This window comes from Oncorhynchus tshawytscha, unplaced genomic scaffold (assembly GCF_018296145.1).
Source record: "Oncorhynchus tshawytscha isolate Ot180627B unplaced genomic scaffold, Otsh_v2.0 Un_contig_6710_pilon_pilon, whole genome shotgun sequence".
Classification (NCBI taxonomy): Eukaryota; Metazoa; Chordata; class Actinopteri; order Salmoniformes; family Salmonidae; genus Oncorhynchus; species Oncorhynchus tshawytscha.
The window spans coordinates 43,158-65,000 of NW_024609491.1; the positions used below are offsets into that span (position 1 = coordinate 43,158).

Sequence of the window (21,843 nt, forward strand, 5' to 3'; positions counted from 1 at the left end):
ATTCTTCCTTTGGTCATCTTTCCTTCCAGTTCTCTGCTGCCAATGACTGGAACAAACTGCAAAAATCACTGAAGCTGGAGACTCATATCTCCCTCACCTGCTTTAAGCACCAGCACCACCATCAGAGCAGCTTAAAGATCACTGCACCTGTACATAGCCCATCTGTAAACAGCCCATCTATCTACCTACCTCATCCCCATACTGTATTTATTTATTTATCTTGCTCCTTTGCACCCCAGTATCTCTACTTGCACATCCATCTTCTGCACATCTACCATTCCAGTGTTTAATTTCTATATTGTAATTATTTTGCCACCATGGTTTATTTATTGCCTTAACTCCCTTATCTTACCTCACCTCATTTGCACTCACTGTATATAGACTTTTTGTTTTCTTTTGTTCTACTGTATTATTGACTATGTTTTGTTTATTCCATGTGTAACTCTGTGTTGTTGTATGTGTCGAATTTCTATGCTTTATCTTGGCCAGGTTGCAGTTGCAAATGAGAACTTGTTCTCAACTAACCTACCTGGTTAAATAAAAGTGAAATAAAATAAATAAAAAATCAAATCCTTCATTTGTACATCCTTTTCCTGTGAATGGGGAATATTCTTGAGTCGGTTCCATTACTATCATATGCTTCAGTCTGTTCCATTGCTATCATATGCTTGAGTCTGTTCCATTGCTATCATATGCTTGAGTCTGTTCCATTGCTATCATATGCTTGAGTCTGTTCCATTGCTATCATATGCTTGAGTCTGTTCCATTGCTATCATATTCTTGAATCTGTTCCATTGCTATCATATGCTTGAGTCTGTTCCATTGCTATCATATGCTTGAGTCTGTTCCATTGCTATCATATGCTTGAGTCTGTTCCATTGCTATCATATGCTTGAGTCTGTTCCGTTACTATCATATGCTTGAGTCTTTTCCATTACTATCTTCCTCTGTACATAATGTGCTCCAGATGTTTTGCGGGGTTGCATTGACATTGACATTGCTTAACACCTGGCCCTTCTCTGGATTCCTAGAGACCCAATGGGGTTGCTTCTCAAATAGCACTCTATTCCCTATATAGTGCACTACTTTTTGACCAGGGCCTATAGAGCACTAGGGAATAGGGTGCCATTTTGGACGCAAGTGGTGATTCCATAGTTGTCCAGAAATGGCTGATTATGTGATTTCATGTTCACTCAGGCCTCCTTGCTCTGGACTGGAACTCTGGATTCACACAGGAGATGCTTTGTTCTGCCAAGACAACCAATAGGAGGGCAGACAATAAACAGATCAATATTTACAATGTTGTTTGTACTCCACTTGTTACCGTTTTCTCAGGGCAACTGGCCACAAATCTTACTGCTGTGGTTGCACATCTCTCTCTAACTTCCGGGAGAGCCCATTTAAAGACAATATAAGTCAAGTTCATGGGGCGTTGCGTTCATGCGGGCTAGTCCCTCCCATAACACAAAACACCATTCAGCAGCATGTCAACACACTCTCATGTTGAGAAGAAGAAGAAACAGTTAAAGGAATCGGACAATCTATTTTCTGGACATAAAGAGCTTGGGCTTCAGCAAGACCAACTCTGAAGTGAACTGCTTATCCAAACTGTTGTTTTTATTATAACCAAATATAGAAATGGGAAGAATACATATCTGCGTAAAACGGACGTTCATTTTCGTCTGTGTCTTGATCTGTGTAAGTGATCGTATTCGAGTAGATAAACCCGTTTTTTTTATAGGAGCATGTTGCCAATTATGGCTGTCGATACACGTTTTTTAATACGACATTATTTGTTTACATTATTGCTGGTTATTTTTGTAACTTCAACGCAAGCAGTGAGAGTTGCAGTTTACACGGGACGGAATAAAGAGTGGTGCCGCTTTCGTCAACAATAATGAGCCGATTGTTTTGTAGTGCAGTATCAAGACAAGCACTAAAATTAAATAAAAATGTTGTATTTAATGTTGCAGTTGGGCTGCTGGGCTTTAATCTTTCACTGGAACACGTTTTTAGCTTTGGCTTGTGGGTGTGTTCAGCTTACTTATTTATTTTTCAGCCTTTTAATTTGGCCCCTATTTGTTTATTAACTGCTAAATATCTTACATTTTTTAGTTATGTTTATTCTCATCTTCAAATAGACCTACTGACCTTAGTTATCACGTATTTGTCAGAATATTAGGATAGTCAATAACTGATATTCGATTTTTATAACCAGCTGACTAAGTAAATATTTCAGCTATTCATTTCTTAATAATGTATAATTTCTTAGTCTATTTATAAATTAGGTATAATATATGTAAATACAATTTACTGTCTGCTTACAAACCATTTGTAGATGGTGCATCAACCTTGATTGTAATCAACCTTTACTGTGCATTATCAGTAGAATTCTCGGAATAATACCCTGTACATTGTAATGATGGTATCAACCTTTACTGTGCATTATCAGTAGAATTCTCAGAATAATACCCTGTACATTGTAATGATTGTATCAACCTTTACTGTGCATTATCAGTAGAATTCTCAGAATAATACCCTGTACATTGTAATGATTGTATCAACCTTTACTGTGCATTATCAGTAGAATTCTCAGAATAATACCCTGTACATTGTAATGACTGTATCAACCTTTACTGTGCATTATCAGTAGAATTCTCAGAATAATACCCTGTACATTGTAATGACTGTATCAACCTTTACTGTGCATTATCAGTAGAATTCCCAGTATAATACCCTGTACATTGTAATGACTGTATCAACCTTTACTGTGCATTATCAGTAGAATTCTCAGAATAATACCCTGTACATTGTAATGACTGTATCAACCTTTACTGTGCATTATCAGTAGAATTCTCAGAATAATACCCTGTACATTGTAATGACTGTATCAACCTTTACTGTGCATTATCAGTAGAATTCCCAGTAATAATACCCTGTACATTGTAATGACTGTATCAACCTTTACTGTGCATTATCAGTAGAATTCCCAGTATAATACCCTGTACATTGTAATGACTGTATCAACCTTTACTGTGCATTATCAGTAGAATTCCCAGTATAATACCCTGTACATTGTAATGACTGTATCAACCTTTACTGTGCATTATCAGTAGAATTCCCAGTATAATACCCTGTACATTGTAATGACTGCATTATCAACATTGTAATGACTGTATTTACTGTGCATTATCAGTAGAATTCCCAGTATAATACCCTGTACATTGTAATGACTGTATCAACCTTTACTGTGCATTATCAGTAGAATTCCCAGTATAATACCCTGTACATTGTAATGACTGTATCAACCTTTACTGTGCATTATCAGTAGAATTCCCAGTATAATACCCTGTACATTGTAATGGCTGTATCAACCTTTACTGTGCATTATCAGTAGAATTCCCAGTATAATACCCTGTACATTGTAATGGCTGTATCAACCTTTACTGTGCATTATCAGTAGAATTCCCAGTATAATACCCTGTACATTGTAATGATTGTATCATGTGTTGTATTCTCTTCAGATCATCAGCACCCTCTTGCTGGCCATCACATTATTTGGACATGGGCACTTCCACCAATCAGAAGAAGTAATTGTTATTTTTATAGCTCCTATTACATTTACTTATTATATCATATTGATTTCATTATAATAATTCTGTGTCCATCTAGCCTGGTTCCAGATCTGTTTGTGCTGTCTTTCCAACTCCTACAGTGTCTAGCATGACAACAACCATAGGAGTTGGCTATACAGCATAAACAGATCTGAGACCAGGCTAGAATCCAGCAGTATCATTGTAATATTATGATTATAAACCCACAGTTGCCATATCATTAGTCTGGCTTGTCTTCCTATGCATAGATAGAGGATATTCTGCCTGGGATAGTAGTTCTGTATGTCCTAGAAGCAGCAACCCTGGTCCTGTCAATCTTTGGGGTCTATGGCGCTCGGAAGGAGAAGAAATGGGCTGTGGTTCTGGTAAGCTTGCTAAGACCTGTCTCAAAGTGTTAGCCTGATCCCAGATCTGTTTGTTTGTCTTGGATAATTATCATAGGAGTTGGCTATATAGCACAAACAGGTCTGGGATCTGGCTACTGACTTGACTTCTCTGCTGCAAACTGTTCCTTTCTGATAGGTAATGGCATGCCATACAACTCAACTGAAACCAGTCAACACTTTCCCCATGACATGTTTCCCTTAAAGCGTGATAAGTTTGAATGAACCTTAAGTAGTGATTTTGCTTGACAACTCCAATATGTGTGTGTAGTTTTCTGTAGGTATGTCATTGGCCAGCCTATACCTGTTTGTGGAGTGCGTGAATGGATATCAAAGCAAACACGAGGTACAGTAGTCTATATATATATATATATATATACATACACAGGTAACTGTCAAAATAAAGGAAACACGAGGTACAGTAGTCTATATATATACACACACACAGGTAACTGCCAAAATAATGGAAAACACCAACATAAAGTGGTTTAATAGGGCGTTGGGGCACCACGAGCCAGAACAGCTTTACTGCACCTTGTCATAGATTCTACAAGTGTCTAGAAGTCTATTGGAGTGATGCGAGACCATTCTTTCACAATGAATTCCATAATTTGGTGTTTTGTTGATAGAAAACGCAGTCTCAGGAGCTGCTTCAGAATCTCACATAAGTGTTCAATTGGGTTGAGATCTTGTGACTGAGACAGCAATGGCAAATGGTTTTACATCGATCGTTTCCATGCTCATCAAACTATTCAGTGACCACTCATACCCTTTGGATGGCAGCATATCATCCTTTTTTATTTTATTTAACCTTTATTTAACCTTTTTTAACCTTTATTTAACTAGGCAAGTCAGTTAAGAACACATTCTTATTTACAATGACGGCCTACTTGTAAAGCCCCCCTGGTCAAACCCTCCCCTAACCTAGACAACGCGGGGCCAATGGGACTCCCGATCACGGCCGGTTATGATACAGCCCGGGATCGAACCCGGGTCTGTAGTGATCCCCCTAGCACTGCGATGCAGTACCTTAGACCGCTGCACCACTCGGGAGCCCTAGCCATGGGGAAGTAGCCATGGTAGCCAAAATCATTTTCATACTGTACATGACCCAAAGCATGATGGGATATTAATTGCTTAATTAACTCAGGAACCACACCTGTGTGGAAGCACCTGCTTTCAATATACTCCATGTCCCTCATTTACTCAGGGGTTTCCATTAGTTTTGGCAGTTACCTGTATATATCTTCATTTTCTAATTCAACCTTGAGGCAATGTTTGTTTGCTGTTCTGGTAAAAATATATTTGAGAAGTTATTGTATGATGGTGCAATGCATCTTATTCTTGATAATTCAATGTCTGTATCTGTCCTTTTCAAATTCAGAGCTGATTATAGGTTTCAGCTGTGACTTTAACACTCAATGTTAACTTGATTCATTTCAAGATGGAGGAGTTAACCAGAGAGGAACATCTAGCGATGATGCCTCTGAGTGGAGCGAATCAAACTGATTTAGAAGGGCTATACAACATGCAGACTAACGTAAGTCACCTTCATTTAATGCTTCTTATTGTCTCTGCTTGTGCCAATTCAATGTGCCAATTCAAAGTCCCAGAGTGCCAATTCAATGTGTGTGTGTCTTTAGGGACGGTTGTACATATTATGTAAACCAAGGCCTGGACTAAAAACACTTTCATTGGAGGTTTCTCCAGGCCTTAACTATATATGGTAATTGTTTGCCTAATTGTTTTTAAAATGTCTGTTGTGCTGTTGTGCTGTTTCCTTCACTTTCAGTTAAAATGCTGTGGGCTCGTACAAGGCTACCAAGACTGGGGCACAGACATCCCCCTCTCCTGTCTCTGTTCTGATGAGGACTCAACAGACTTTACATGTGTGAGTCTGCTGCGTTAAATAAGTTATCTTGTTGTTATTGATGATGTTGTTATTTGTATGCTGAGGAGGATCTGATTCAGTGTGTCAGTCTGTGTTAAATAAATCTGTTATGTCTTTTGGTAAGAGCAATACATTTTTTATTCTATCTTTTAAAATGTGTTTTTAAAACAAAATGTAAAAAAGAGACGATAAGGACAGTGACAAGACGACCATAAATAAACTGAGGAAGATGTACATGACAATACTGTAAAAGACCAACAGAAACCATAGAACACATTTGGACCAGACACATAATGGATGCCATGCTGCAGCCTAGTAAGAAATCATGCAGCTAAAGTAAAGCACTGTTTTAAACCTTGTCACATTCTATTTCAGGTTGCTCCTGGTAACAATACAAGATTTGTTATTCACTATCCCAACAGTGATCTGTCTGAGGATGATGACCACAAGGGATTAATGGATGAACACATGCTGGTATATAAAGAGGTACAATCATGTCATTCCACTTCACCAGGGATGGGCAACTGGTGGCCATTTTGAAGGCCCTCAGATCTACTAGCCCTAACTAGCCCTAACCCATGTCAGATAATATTTTTTAGATTGCTAAATTAGATTAGCAGACAGTTATCTAAACTTGTTATCATGGTCAAATTACTACCCATGGGGCCCTCGTTGATGTGGTTAGTCAGTCTCACTATGATGTCATGTTAAAAACGGCATACATTTCTCACCACCCCATGGCAAAATGTGTAGAATTGCAGCGAACTTGCTTTAAAACGGCAACATTTTCTCTACACCCCAAGTTAAAATGCGTAGAATTACACAATTTTAAAAAATGTATCTGCTGTCAAGAGGGTGCAACTAAACTGTTTTGCTCGTAATTTTGCTCCAAGTGTTTTGCTGGCAGCTGTGTATCCACTAGAATGTCATACTGCTAGTTGGCTCCATAGAGATGACTTGTACAGTACTCAGTTTATTGTATCAATGAGGTTTGTTTAAGTTCTGATATAATACAGAGCTGTATACTCTTGTTTTTCACACAAAATGACAAACTCTTAATTGTCCATTTTCAGCCATGTCTTCCCATCCTGATCTCTGTCGAGAGCAATGCAATCAGCCTGGGAATAGGAACATTAGTAGCACTGACAGCATTATGGGTATGTATTTCTAATATATTTCTGTACTATTTAACTAGGGCCGAGCCTTGCCATTCTGCCTCCATAGGCAAGACTAAAAAATACCAACCCCGCAAAACTAGAATAGTCCCGTAAGCAAAATGACGTCTGAAAGACAGATGAATGAAAGTTGAAGATGTGTATTTTACAGATGTTGAAATCATGCACATTGTTGGTTCTGAATGAAAGTTGAGAATAAGTCATTTCTAGACATCTATGTTTGGGCAAAATTAAGGCTGGTCCAGACCGGACAAAATCTGAACCAAACATGATTGGTTCAGATTTGGTCCGGACCAAAACAAATGTCTGTTGGATGTGGAAATCAAGGCCGGTCCTGAACTGCCGCAAAAAAAGTTGTACAAAAGGTGTCACCTGAAGTGTAGCCGACAGTTTGGCCTGAAATGGAATGTTATGAATGCCCATCTACAGTGCATTCGGAAAGTATTCAGACCCCTAAACTTTTTCCCCAAAAAATTACGTTACAGCATTATTCTAAAATGGATTAAATAAAAAAAGAAATCCTCATCAATCTACACACAATACCCCAGAAAACATGTTTTATTTTTTATTTTAGCAAATGTATTAAAATAAAAAACAGATACCTTATTTACATAACTATTCAGACCTCTTGCTTTAAGACTCAAAATTGAGCTCAAGTGCATGCTGTTTCCATTGATCATCCTTGATATGTTTCTACAACTTGATTGGAGTCCATCGGTGGTAAATTCAATTGCTTGGACATGATTAAGAAAGGCACAGACCTGTCTATATAATGTTGAGGCACAGGTCTGGTCCATTCAAGGACACAATGGCGTCCATCATTCTTAAATGGAAGAAGTGTGGAACCACCAAGACACTTCCTAGAGCCGCCCGGCCAAACTGAGTAATTGGGGAAGAAGGGCTTAGGTCAGGGAAGTGACCAAGAACACAATGGTCACTCTGACAGACCTACAGAGTCCCTCTGTGGAAATGGGAAAACCTTTCAGAAGGATAACCATCTGCAGCACTCCACCAATCAGGCCTTTATGATAGTGGCCAGACTTCCGTTTGGAGTTTGCCAAAAGGCATCTAAAGGACTCTTACCATGAGAAACAAGATTATCTGGTCTGATAAAATTAAGATTGAACTCTATGGCCTGAATGCCAAGCATCACGTCTGGAGGAAACCTGGCATCATCCCTACGGTGAAGCATGGCAGTGGCAGCATCATGCTGTGGGGATGTTTTTCAGTGGCGGGAACTGGGAGACTAGTCAGGATCGAGGGAAAGATGAACGGAGCAAAGTACAGAGGGATCCTTGATGAAAATCTGCTCCATAACGCTCAGGACCTCCGACTGGGGCCAAGGTTTAGCTTCCAACAGGACAACGAGCCTAAGCACACAGCCAAGACAACGCAGGAGTGGCTTTGGGACAAGTCTCTGAATGTCCTCGAGTGGCCCAGCCAGAGCTCAGACATGAACCCGATCTAACATCTCTGGAGAGGCCGGAAAATAGCTGTGCAGCGCTATCCAACCTGACAGAGCTTGAGAGGATCTGCAGAGAAGAATGGGAGAAACTCCCCAAATATTGTAGTGTTATATCCAAGAAGACTTGAGACTGTAATTACTGCCAAAGGTGATTCAACAAAGTACTGAGTAAAGGGTCTGGATACCTATGGAAATGTGTTCATTCAGTTTTTTATTTTTAATAAATTAGGAACATTTTCAAAAATTGTTTTTGCTTTGTCTTTATGGGATATTGTGTGTAGATTGAGGGGAAAAAACAATTTAATCATTTTTTTGAATAAGGCTGTAACATAACATTTTGAAAAAGTCAAATGGTCTGAATACTCTCTGAATGCATCGTATGTGGTAAGCCTACCGTTTTGTAAAACGCATAAAAACGACATCCGAACAGGACCAAAAAAATACATCTAAAATATGTTGTCTTGGGCTTACTGGGGTGTGGGGTGTAGCTTACCATGTTGCCCGCAATGGAATTGTATGAATGCCCATCCATGTGGTAGGACCATCCATGTGGTAGGACCACCTTTGGAAAACCGGCCGTTACATTGGCTTTATTAGTCCTGATTCCTGTGACTAATCAATTTGGCAATTTAAGCCCTGAATATCAGCTACCCAACTTTATCAGGAGTTCTCAGGAGCCTATTTGCTATATTTTTACATTGCAAATATTTTATTTTTCACTGATCAGCTTGTCAAAACTGGACAGATACCAACTTGAAACCACTGATCATGACAACGGGATGAAACTCCTGGAAAACAGCTGTGATTATTCATTTTACTTTGACCTGTCCTGGTTTTAGGACATGTTTGTTATAATGACAGCAAATGTTCTATTTGATAGACCTCCGTTAAGGTCAGGCTATTTGATTGACCTCCGTTTTAGGTGAGGCTATTTGATTGACCTCCGTTTTAGGTGAGGCTATTTGATTGACCTCCGTTTAGGTCAGGCTATTTGATTGGAGAAAGCTGCATGATGTAAAAAGTCTCATTACATTTTATCTCCAGCCTGTAGGCTACAGAAAAGGTCACATACTCTTTCTTACATATCCTAAATCTACTACATTATTTATGTTAGATCATTTTTTGCCGGTATGTTGAGTGATCAGAGATGCGTCTCTCCAACTGCACTCTGGGGGATGGACAAACAAATCATTTAGCACCTTTGACAATGTGGGGACTGCTTCTCAAAGGGTGACATCAGCGCTCACATAAAAAGCCCATATGCCACTGGTTGAGATTGTTTTGGGGCAGAATTATGTGAGGTTCTATGTGTTGTTGTTGGAGGTGGGTCTTAGCAGTTTAGCTCAGAAAATGCCGCCCTCGTCAATCAGTGGGCCGGCCGTGTATTTAACCTTTCCAGGGTTGCAGTCAATTCAGTTTTTTTTTAAATACAGTCAATTGAAATTCAATGCACAAATTGAAAATTGTCCATAGTTTTTTATGTGGATTTTTCAAATCAGGAAGTGAATTTCAATTGACTCTACATGAATTTAAAACTTAATTGAACCAAACGCTGTTCCATACTTTTTTTTTACCATAGGTTTTGAGTGTAGGCCTATTAGATTGAACCATCATCTATCACACTCAGCATCTGGTCACCTGCTCCGTCAATCCTGACTGAACCGTTACTGTGTGTCTGGTCCTCAGGATGTTGGAGTTGTCCTGGCCATCACAATACTCTGCCAGATGAGGAGAAAGGTTGATGTGCCACCTGTGATCTTCACCTCTCAACCACCTCAATACAGGGAGCTGTGTGACACAGCAGAGAGTGTCTGAAATGAAATGGTCCTCTTATGAAGGAGACTCAATGCACTAGTCTGAGTGCCAGTCTGTTTGTCATCATGACAACTCCTGTCACTCATTTGTGTCAAGCCAAACATGACAATGGGTGACAAAGAGTTGGCTTGGCAATGACAGCAATGGAGTTGTCATTGGCCAGACCACAAACATATCTGGGATCAGGTTAGCAATGCATCCATATACATACTCATAACACACTTGAAAGGACAACTTGGGACATTATTAGACATCTCTACTGTGTTGTCCAAAGTATTACTGTTCAACTGATTATCCATCTGACTGCCAGCAAGAGTCTTCTTATTGGCTGTCAAAGGTTCTGTAAAACCTGTGGTTTGTTTTTCTGTTGTAAATAATTGGTAACCATTTAACCGTTGAAGTGCCTAAGTGTTGGTTACAGTGTCTTGAATAAAGGGACAAGCATCTTTTAACATTATGGTCCTTTTATTCGACAACCAACATCTCTTAAAAATATTCCTCTTTTCCTCCTGTTCTCTCCTCTCATCCTCTCTTCCTCTTCATCCTGTTCTCTCCTCTCATCCTCCTCCTCTTTTCATCCTGTTCTCTCCTCCTCCTCTTTTCATCCTGTTCTCTCCTCCTCCTCTTTTCATCCTGTTCTCTCGTGTCCTCTTCCTCCTTCTCTTGTTTCTTCAACTTGTCTTTCTCTTTCTTCCCACTGAATACAGTCTGACACAGGGGGAAAAGTTGATTAAAACAATGAATACGTAATGAAGGACTCTAAACTGTATGATATTAGAGCAGTGGTTGTAGCCCGGGTACCAGTCTGTTTAGCTATCATTCCACTCCTTGCCACTCCTTGTCATGCTAAACATTTGGCATGTGACACGGAGTACATGGGGTGGAATGTTCACTCAACAGACTGGCACCCAGGCTACTGTAGTACATACTCATAATATCATTTTACGTTAATTCAATAAACTACTTTGTTCTATTTGCCTGTGTGGCAGAAGTTTCCTTGGCAACGTGCTGCGATGCTGTGGTTCCATTGTCATGGCTCCCCAAATGACCTGCATTGCACTGTAAAATCACAGGAGGGCAGTAGATATTAACTCAAGTTAGTTAGATGCACACATCCTAGAGAGAGGGGCCTAGCCCGTTCCCAGATCTGTTTGTGTTATCATGTGTTTGGCATGACAAGCAGAGGCATGATGGCACAAACAGACTGGTTCCCAGGCAAAGAAGGGCCCCTGATACTTCCTGACGGTTCTCCAGCTATAGCTGGTACTCCAGCGTTTTCTCTTCCTGATTCTCTCAGTCTCTTTCTGTATCACAGATCTGATTGGATCACACTCCCTCGCTGCTTGTCTTGCCTGGTCTACTGCAAGCTCCAGCCTTTCTCATCCAGTTCCCCCTATTTATTCTCCTCTTCATCCATCTGTTCCCTCTTTTTCTGAAATTAATTTTCTTCTACTTTTACGTTTTCTTTCATTTTATTTTGATGTTTTCTTTTTCTCCGAAACTCTTTCCTTTTCTCCCCCTGGAGATCAACACTCGTCATCTCGTACTCTCTGTCACTGTCCCCAAGACTCTGAAAAGGTAGCCAAGCCATTGCTCCACCAATCCACAAGCCGGAGTTATGTTGTGGTGGAGAATGTTTTGATTTAAGTGTTCTGGAAGATGCTAGTCATTTGAATAGAATGTTTAATTCAAAACAACTGCTTTACAGTTCTGAGTTCCAACATTGAATAGAATGTGAGGCAGAGTTTCCATAAATACTGAAAGTTGTTTTTCTCACAGTTAAAGACAATAATAATATGATATATAATTATAATAAATCAAAACGGTATTTCTGTTTAAGTATCTATTTTGGTATCTATTTAATTTGGAAAGTGTTTAAACAAAATATTTTTAACAGATTGTATCCAGGTTTTGGGAGCAATGTCAATGAGAACTGAAACACTACATTTCCCACAATACCACAGGTGGGAGCTCACGTGACGATTAGCAGGTAGGGCGGGATTACATTGGTAGAAAGAGACGGAAAAACCTAATGAGAGCGGGAAGGCAACAGGTGGATGGAGGAAGAGAAAGTAACATCCACTAACAAAGACAATCTGGAGGAGAAAGAAGGCAGCTCTTTTGACCGTGTAAAGGAGACTCAATCTGTTTCTTATTCTGTGTGGAAGAGTAGTGCTTACTATTGGCTGTTCAGTGCACTCTGTTGCCGTTGGAAATGAACTGGGGCAACACCTGAGAGGAGGCTGGTCGGGAGCAGAAAGGGAATGCTTTCTTCCTGGAGAATTGAGCCGCTGTTATCCTCAACTGGTGGATGTACGGTGCGGAGAGAGGCCTGATTGGAGGGAACATTCTGGGCCTGACTGAAAGACCTGTGCTCCGTTCTCAGCTCTGAGGTGGTTATATGGCCAGAAGGAAATCCTGTATCAAACCTGATCAACTAAAGAATGCTATTTTCCACACTTGTGCTGTGACCTACTACAGTACTGAAGCTACTGTATATGGAAGAACCTTCTCCGGCCTAGGAGGATTTAGAAGTCACGAAGCGACAGGTACAAGTCAACAAGAGACCCTAGGTCATCTGGGATTATAACCTAGCAACAACCATCAGGGGATAGCATTGTAAGGCAGACATCACTCACTTGCTTATACCACAGTTATAACATAGTCATAGCATTGTGACGTGACACTAAGTCAGTGTCTTGGTGTGGCTCCCAGGCCCAGACAGCCCACTCCTCTTCACGATGCAACAGCCAACTGGAGGAGTGGAGCAGCAGGACGAATCCTTTGATTTCCTGTTTAAGATCATACTGATTGGAGATTCTAACGTGGGCAAGACCTGCGTGGTCCAGAGCTTCAAGTCAGGACAGTTCTCAGAGAGGCAACAGAACACCATAGGAGTGGACTTCACCGTGCGGACAGTGGACATCGAGGGCAAGAAAATTAAGGTAAGGAAGTCAGCCTCAAACCTTTAGGAGAAATGGTGCTTTATAGAACTAAAAGGGTTCAGTGAAAGTCAGCCTAAACCTAACCCTACAGTCACTGTCACTCCAGCAAGCTGTTGCATAGCAACAGAGCTGCAGTTGGGTAGTTTGTTGATAGTTTAATGTCTACAACACATCTTCTGTTGTTGACTATACACATAACGTATAACTGAAATGTCAAAGTGTTGCCTGATGATCAGATTAGTTGCTGTCTGAATACTTCAGTTTGGAGGCCATTGGGGTGGTTGGTGTAAAACACAGCTGTTGTCTTGTGATACTGTCAAGAAGGCTTTGCAAGCCTTAATTAAGTTGACACTTAATACAAGTTGGACCAGCATTTCATGAGGGACTCGCCTTTCTGGTTCTCCTACAACACATCAGTCATTCCTCTTTCTCTTCCCTGACCAAAAACATCAGTATTTGTTTTTAAACTTCAATGAGAAAAGTGAGAGTAAGCCTTAAGTACCTATTGAGGTCAAACTACTGTATGCTTGAATAGGAAACCTCTATGAGGGACTGGCTACACTCTTATCATTTTGTTTGCTATCTAGATTCTAGAACCTTAAAGGCTTTTTGGTTGCAGATAGAATGCTTTGTGTTCCATGTAGATCCCTTTCTCCAGATAGTTCTACCTGGAGCCCAAAACGGTTCTAACTGGAATCAGAAAGGGTTCTCCTATGGGTCAGCCGAAGAACTCTTTTGGAACCCTTTTTTGTAAGAGTGTAGGTTTAAATACTTTAGAGATACTTTAGGTTGAAATGATTTTGTAGCTGGAGGGCCCCTCCCTCCCTACTCTACCAACACCTGCTAACTGTATTGTTCCCCAAACCTGCCAGACAAGAGAGGCGATAGGAAGGTATTTATGGTGCGGTCTCTTCCTCTTACCAACCACTCTTAGAAAAATGGGTCACAAAAGTATTCTTCCACTGTCCCCGTAGGAGAACCCTTTTTGGTTCCATGTAGAACCCTCTGTGGAAAGAACCAAATAGGGCTCTATGGGGACAGACAAATAACCATTTTCGGTTGTAGATAGCACCTTTTTGTTTAAGAGGTAAAGTAACATTATTACTAGACGGGCCTACTGTGTGTCATATACCTTCTTCATTCTAGAATGGGTTCTATTTCATTCTGTGCTACTGACCGTATCCTCAACCAACTGACCTTTGACACAGGAAGGAAGGAAGAGCAGGCAAGTGGATGGCTTCAGAATGTATCTTAGTCTGGGGCTCTGTCCCAGAGCACACCCTATTCCTTATCTAGTGCACTACTTTTGACCAGGGCCCATGTCTCTGGTCGAAAGTAGTGCACTATATAGGAAATAGGGTGCCATTTGGTTTATGGCCACTCTGTGTGAATAGGGCCTTGTTGCCTCAACTGACCGCACATCAGAATGTATGCAAATCATGCATGATGACAACACTAGACCATTGTTGCTATCCCTCTACCCACACATAACTCCACGTGACAATTGTAACACACAAAGAGACAGAGATCAATGCAAACAGCATTTATTCAGTCTGCTTGTACTATTTACTGACAGGAACATGGATATTATTCTGCTGTAAAGAGTTGTATTTACTGACAGGAACATGGATATTATTCTGCTATAAAGAGTTGTATTTACTGACAGGAACATGGATATTATTCTGCTGTAAAGAGTTGTATTTACTGACAGGAACATGGATATTATTCTGCTATAAAGAGTTGTATTTAGTTTCTTTAGTCACTTTGCATGACAACAGCAGTGCTCTTGCTCCAGGCAGTGCTCTTGCTCCAGGCAGTGCTCTTGCTCCAGGCAGTGCTCTTGCTCCAGGCAGTGCTCTTGCTCCAGGCTGTGCTCTTGCTCCAGGCAGTGCTCTTGCTCCAGGCAGTGCTCTTGCTCCAGGCAGTGCTCTTGCTCCAGGCTGTGCTCTTGCTCCAGGCTGTGCTCTTGCTCCAGGCTGTGCTCTTGCTCCAGGCAGTGCTCTTGCTCCAGGCTGTGCTCTTGCTCCAGGCTGTGCTCTTGCTCCAGGCTGTGCTCTTGCTCCAGGCTGTGCTCTTGCTCCAGGCAGTGCTCTTGCTCCAGGCAGAAATGGAGTTGCAGGGTGTTTTGCTTCCCTCCCTATAGAGGTGTGTCACTGTTAAACACAGGAACCCGTGGAAATCCCCTGTACATCACTGCACACATACTGTATATAAGCTATCACTCCCAAAGCCAGTGGAAATCCCCTGTACATCACTGCACACATACTGTATATAAGCTATCACTCCCAAAGCCAGTGGCAGGACATGTTTACTCATTGCTCCAGGCTGTGCTCTTTTTAAATTTTTTTAATTTCACCTTTATTTAACCAGGTAGGCCAGTTGCTCCAGGCAAGTGCTCTTGCTCCAGGCTGTGCCTTGCTCCAGGCTGTGCTCTTGCTCCAGAGTTACAGGCTGTGAATCTTGCTCCAGGCAGTGCTCTTGCTCCAGGCTGTGCTCTTGCTCCAGGCTGTGCTCTTGCTCCAGGCAGTGCTCTTGCTCCAGGCTGTGCTCTTAACACAGGCTGTGATAAATGATCAGGCTGTGTCATGCTCCAGGCTGTGCTCTTGCTGCCAGGCAGTGCTCTAAATAAAGGCAGTATGGGATGCAGGGTGAAAATTTGCTTCCCTCCCTATAGAGGTATGTCACAACACAGGAACCCGTGGAAATCCCCTGTACATCACTGCACACATACTGTATATAAGATAAAACTCCCAAAGCCAGTGGAAATCCCCTGTACATCACTGCACACATACTATATAAGCTATCACTCCCAAAGCCAGTGGAATCAAATCAGGTGTTGGCTTTAGGGATGATCATACTGTATATAAGCTATCCCTCCCAAAGCCAGTGGAAATCCCCTGTACATCACTGCACCATACTGTAGATAAGGCTAGCCCTCCCAAAGCCATGGTGGAAATGACCTGTACATCACTGCACACATACTGTATAAAGCCATCACTCCCAAAGCCAGTGGAAATCCCCTGTACATCACTGCACACATACTGTATATAAGCTATCCCTCCCAAAGCCAGTGGAATTCCCCTGTACATCACTGCACACATACTGTATATAAGCTATCCCTCCCAAAGCCAGTGGAAATCCCCTGTACATCACTGCACACATACTGTATATAAGCTATCACTCCCAAAGCCAGTGGAAATCCCCTGTACATCACTGCACAAATACTGTATATGTTTCCCAAAGCCAGTGGAAATCCCCTGTACATCACTGCACACATACTGTATATATAGATGTCCACATATTCAAGGTGGAACCATCCAGCCAGTGGTGTACATCACTGCACACATACTGTATATAAGCTATCCCTCCCAAAGCCAGTGGAAATCCCCTGTACATCACTGCACACATACTGTATATAAGCTATCACTCCCAAAGCCAGTGGAAATCCCCTGTACATCACTGCACACATACTGTATATAAGCTATCCCTCCCAAAGCCAGTGGAAATCCCCTGTACATCACTGCACACATACTGTATATAAGCTATCCCTCCCAAAGCCAGTGGAAATCCCCTGTACATCACTGCACACATACTGTATATAAGCTATCCCTCCCAAAGCCAGTGGAAATCCCCTGTACATCACTGCACAAATACTGTATATAAGCTATCCCTCCCAAAGCCAGTGGCAGAGACATGTTTACTGCATTAGAACTACAGCACATATGAATCGAAACAGATCATCCCTACAGTAGCTTTTGGAAGCATATAAAAACTACATGTTCTCCTGTGCTTGTGTACATGTTGTGTGGATGATTAGGAGATGAAAGGATTTAAGAGTTTAGGAACTCTGGTGCCAGGTGTGTCAGGTTGCTATGGCAGTTGTTGCTATGCTAACATGAAGAGAGGAGCAGATCAGGCGGAGGCTGAAGGAGATACCTGAGACACACAGTGGCATATTGCAGCCTTTTTTTAACATTTACAGAGTACATCATCATTTTGTTAAGGTGTCATTTCAGTAGTGCTGCCTTCACAGAGTTTTGTATTGTTCCCTCCAGGAGAATAGTAGACTGTGGGATCATTGTGTTTGTATTGTTCCCTCCAGGAGAATAGTAGACTGTGAGATCATTGTTTTGTATTGTTCCCTCCAGGAGAATAGTAGACTGTGAGATCATTGTTTTGTATTGTTCCCTCCAGGAGTATATTAGACTGTGAGATCATTGTTTTGTATTGTTCCCTCCAGGAGTATATTAGACTGTGGGATCATTGTGTTTGTGTGTGAGATATTTATCTAATTCCGTGTGTGTCTGTGTAAAACAGATGCAGGTATGGGACACGGCTGGACAGGAGCGTTTCCGGACCATCACCCAGAGTTACTACCGCAGCGCCCACGGCGCCATGATCGCCTATGACATCACACGCCACGGAACCTTTGACTCCGTGTCCAATTGGATCAGGGAGGTGGAGCTGTACGGCGCGGCCAATGTAGTGCTCTGTCTCATTGGTGAGTGGGAGCAAAAATATTTGCTGATGCTATGTGGCATGGGCCATTGTTTTGAATTGAAACGTTTGTTCTATCTTTTGTATTTCTATAATTGAGATGTAAAGATTTGAAACAAAAAAAAATCTGGGCCTCTCTCAGAAAAGAGGTTCAAACCTTTAAAATTCTTTAACCCCTGACCCCTTCCTATTCAAATAAAGGTCAAATCAATGTGTTTTTGACAAATCAGTTCTAAAAACAAAACTTGAAACACCTATTTCTCTCCTTCCCAGGTAACAAGTCTGACCTGGAGTCTGAGCGTCAGGTGTTGTTCCAGGAGGCATGCTGTATGGCTGAGGAGAGAGGCATCCTGGCAGCGTTAGAGACCTCAGCTAAGGAGGCCCAGAATGTGGACGATGCCTTCATGATGATGGCCCGCGAGCTGCTGGCGCGCAACGGCACTGCCGTCCGGAAACAGGCCCCTAGCAACAATGACTCGCCCCGCGTCCTGCTCCGAGCCAACTCACGACCAATCAACGGGCCAGCGGTGATCACAGACAGGAAGACGTGTTGCTGACATAGAGAGGAGGAAGGACAACAGAGGGAGTGTAAGAATGGGTACCTGCGTGTGCCACTGTGTTACCTGGAAGAGGACAGAATAAGGCAGGGATCATCAACTAGATTCAGCCGCGGGACAATATTTTCTGGAACGGATGGTCGAGGGGCCGGAACACAATTACAATTCATTTGTAAACCACAAATTGACCGCAAGAAGCCCAAACCGATATAGTTTGACGAAACATAATCATTTCAAACCTCGTTCACACGTCTCTCCATTATGCGTGGGAATAGATGGGAACAGATTTCTTCAATTAAAATCACTTGGAGCTGATTTCCTGGTGTTTCAACAATCTTTAATGTCCAACAATAACAATTCCACAAAGAAATATATATATATAATAAATAAAACCCACCCGCGGGCCGCCACCTGGGGAACCCTGGAATAGGGGAAGCTGAGACCGTTACAGGCAGAATGCACTCCTTTTGTATGTGTGACTTTAGGTACTATTGACCTATGACCTATGTAGTGGTGTAGCTCAGTTTCTCAAACCCCCGACCCCCACAAGATACGGGCAATTTAATTTAAAAAATGCTAAGTAGCATTTTTATAGCTGATCTCATGCTCTTTTCCATATTCTGCTGAGAGGACATGTTGCTGTTTTAGTTCTCAGGGATTCTTGAAAGACGGGACAATCTCAACTTTTTCCCATGAATATTGGTCTTAATATTAACAAAATGTGAAATATATATTTTGATCGACCAAAGTATCAGCTATCACACCATGTAAATGAATAACTTCCTAATGACATTTTTAATAAATCATCAAATGCAACTAACTGGATTTCTGTCAACTCCGTCAGACACTATAAAAGGCATTTTAATTTACAATTATTAAGTGTTTAAAACAGCCTTGGATTGTTTCACATTAGATTATTCAAATATGTAATACAAATCTCCAAACGTCTTTTTGTTTAGTTTTCTGGATTTAAGACCTAAAACAACATTTTTAAAACTAACATCACCCCCAGGTCTAACATAGCAAATATTAGAATTGTTTAACCATCTGTTGCAGAACAATTAACATATTTTGTCTGAATATTGACAACAAAATCTTAAGGGTGGTCAGCCATCAGTAACGGAGTTGACAAGCCACTGATGTAGTTGGCAACACACACTGATACTGCATCTAAAAATACAAGTTCAATACAAACATTTGTAAAATATGGAAAATGATTCATTTCAGCACTCTGACGGAGTTGACGTTAGACCTGACAGAGTTGATGCCTAACAGAGAGGACAAAAATGGATGCCTAACAGAGAGGACAAAAATGGATGCCTAACAGAGAGGACAAAAATGGATGCCTAACAGAGAGGACAAAAATGGATGCCTAACAGAGAGGACAAAAATGGATGCCTAACAGAGAGGACAAAAATGGATGCCTAACAGAGAGGACAAAAATGGATGCCTAACAGAGAGGACAAAAATGGATGCCTAACAGAGAGGACAAAAATTGATGCCTAACAGAGTGGACAAAAATGTATGCTTAATTCAAGTGGTATACACAGTAGCAATTATGTTTTACTCAGTTGCTTTATGACTCTAAAACCTAATTTAAAGAATATTTCACTCGAAACTGAGATTTGGTGAACTCCGTCAGATTAGTCTAAAATCTCAAAAGAATCAGGATTGAGTAGGGTCAGCTATGCCATAAGGACCCCTTTTCGTTAGATTACGATAGAATATGAATTTTGGTTAAAATATGTTACATTTAAGTCACAGAGGGCTCTTGCATAAAACTACATAAGATTGCGTTTCAGTTAATATCCATTATTACCATTTTTTATTTTTATAAAAAAATAATTTTGGGGAGTTTGAAATTGGGATCCTTTGCTCAGGACAGGGCATTTCCAGGCATAGAGCCGACATGGAAATTAATAATATTGAGAGTATTTAGAAGATTTGAGAAAGAAAAAAAAATATATATATGTGTGTGTGTGTGTGTGTGTGTGTGTGTGTGTGTGTGTGTGTGTGTGTGTGTGTGTGTGTGTGTGTGTGTGTGTGTGTGTGTGTGTGTGTGTGCTATGCCAGTGGATCTATGACACTGTGACCTTGTGAGTGTCCCTGTGAGGGGGGTGGACTGGGGCAGTGGATCTATGACACTGTGAGTGTCCCGGGGGAGTGGACTGGGGCAGTGGATCTATGACACTGTGACCTTGTGAGTGTCCCAGGGGGAGTGGACTGGGGCAGTGGATCTATGACACTGTGACCTTGTGAGTGTCCCGGGGAGTGGACTGGGGCAGTGGATCTATGACACTGTGACCTTGTGAGTGTCCCGGGGGAGTGGACTGGGGCAGTGGATCTATGACACTGTGACCTTGTGAGTGTCCCTGGGGGAGTGGACTGGGGCAGTGGATCTATGACACTGTGACCTTGTGAGTGTCCCGGGGGAGTGGACTGGGGCAGTGGATCTATGACACTGTGACCTTGTGAGTGTCCCGGGGGAGTGGACTGGGGCAGTGGATCTATGACACTGTGACCTTGTGAGTGTCCCCGGGGGGAGTGGACTGGGGCAGTGGATCTATGACACTGTGACCTTGTGAGTGTCCCGGGGGAGTGGACTGGGGCAGTGGATCTATGACACTGTGACCTTGTGATTGTCCCAGGGGGGGGTGGACTGGACCAGTGGATCTATGACACTGTGACCTTGTGAGTGTCCCAGGGGGGGTGGACTGGAGCGGTGGATGAAACACTACATTACTGTTCCACCTGCTGCCATCCATGTTGTTGCTGAAAGCCTACAGAGCCTGAACAGAGCCTGCACATTGCCTATAGTGTGACTCCCACCAACTTACTCACACAGAGCAAGCTGTGGTATTGTATTAGAAAAAATGTGCACATCAGTGACGTTCTACTGACGTCTCGAGAGACATTTTAATTTGTGATGATTTATGTACAATGTTGCCTAATATGTGACAGTCATTGGTCAATGGTCATACGTTATACTATTGTTATAGACATTCAATAAGATTTTAATTTGAGGCCATGTGGCAGAAAGTGATAAGGGAAGCTAGTGGGTCTGGGAAGGTGTGATGTCGTTGATGTTTGTATGATGTATTTTGTATCTTTTGTATTGTTTCTCAAAGATCAAATAAAATCAACAACAAAAAAATAGATTGTAAAAGATGATTGTGGTTATTCGTCAAGGAAAAGGGTTGAGGTTCAGTTTGAACTAAGTGTTGCACTACGGCCTCTTCAAGTTGGGCCTTTGGAAAAGTACGATACCTGTGTGTCAGTAAGGAGAATACGGACGTGTGTCCACTTTGGTAAAAGACACCGAAAAACGTTGTAACCATCTGGCTACCACTAGAGGGCGTAGTAGACCTGCATTCACTTATCCACTTCTGAGCATCAGAAGAAGACAGAAAGAAGCAGCTCCATTATTATGAGTCAAGTGAAGCATCATTGAAAACAGCCACAGTATTTCTGCCTGGATACTGTAACTCCTAGACTTGCTAT

The 21,843-nt window shown here is 41.6% G+C and overlaps 2 protein-coding genes across 4 annotated transcripts; both read left to right on the plus strand.

The window, feature by feature from the left end:
• The first annotated feature begins 1,449 nt into the window (after positions 1–1,449).
• Positions 1,450–10,795, plus strand: LOC112240889 (tetraspanin-8-like). 2 transcript variants are annotated; one of them, XM_042315516.1, is made up of 9 exons: positions 1,450–1,698; positions 3,525–3,590; positions 3,863–3,979; positions 4,269–4,343; positions 5,442–5,537; positions 5,790–5,888; positions 6,264–6,374; positions 6,962–7,045; positions 10,215–10,795. In XM_042315516.1, the coding sequence occupies exons 1-9, from the start codon at positions 1,639–1,641 to the stop codon at positions 10,341–10,343; spliced, it is 837 nt and encodes a 278-aa protein (XP_042171450.1). In that variant the 5' UTR covers positions 1,450–1,638; the 3' UTR covers positions 10,344–10,795. The 2 variants fall into 2 exon arrangements, with proteins under 2 accessions (XP_042171450.1, XP_042171451.1); XM_042315517.1 differs by lacking the exon at positions 6,962–7,045 and having other exon boundaries at positions 1,457–1,698.
• A 1,559-nt stretch (positions 10,796–12,354) lies between these two features.
• On the plus strand, positions 12,355–21,500 carry LOC112240888 (ras-related protein Rab-19). Of its 2 annotated transcripts, none has more exons than XM_024409109.2 (4): positions 12,355–12,892; positions 13,059–13,288; positions 17,606–17,789; positions 18,059–21,500. In XM_024409109.2, exons 1-4 carry the CDS (start codon positions 12,745–12,747, stop codon positions 18,340–18,342), a joined length of 846 nt encoding a protein of 281 aa, XP_024264877.2. In that variant the 5' UTR covers positions 12,355–12,744; the 3' UTR covers positions 18,343–21,500. The 2 variants fall into 2 exon arrangements, with proteins under 2 accessions (XP_024264877.2, XP_024264878.2); XM_024409110.2 differs by having other exon boundaries at positions 12,749–12,962.
• The last annotated feature ends 343 nt before the right edge of the window (positions 21,501–21,843 follow it).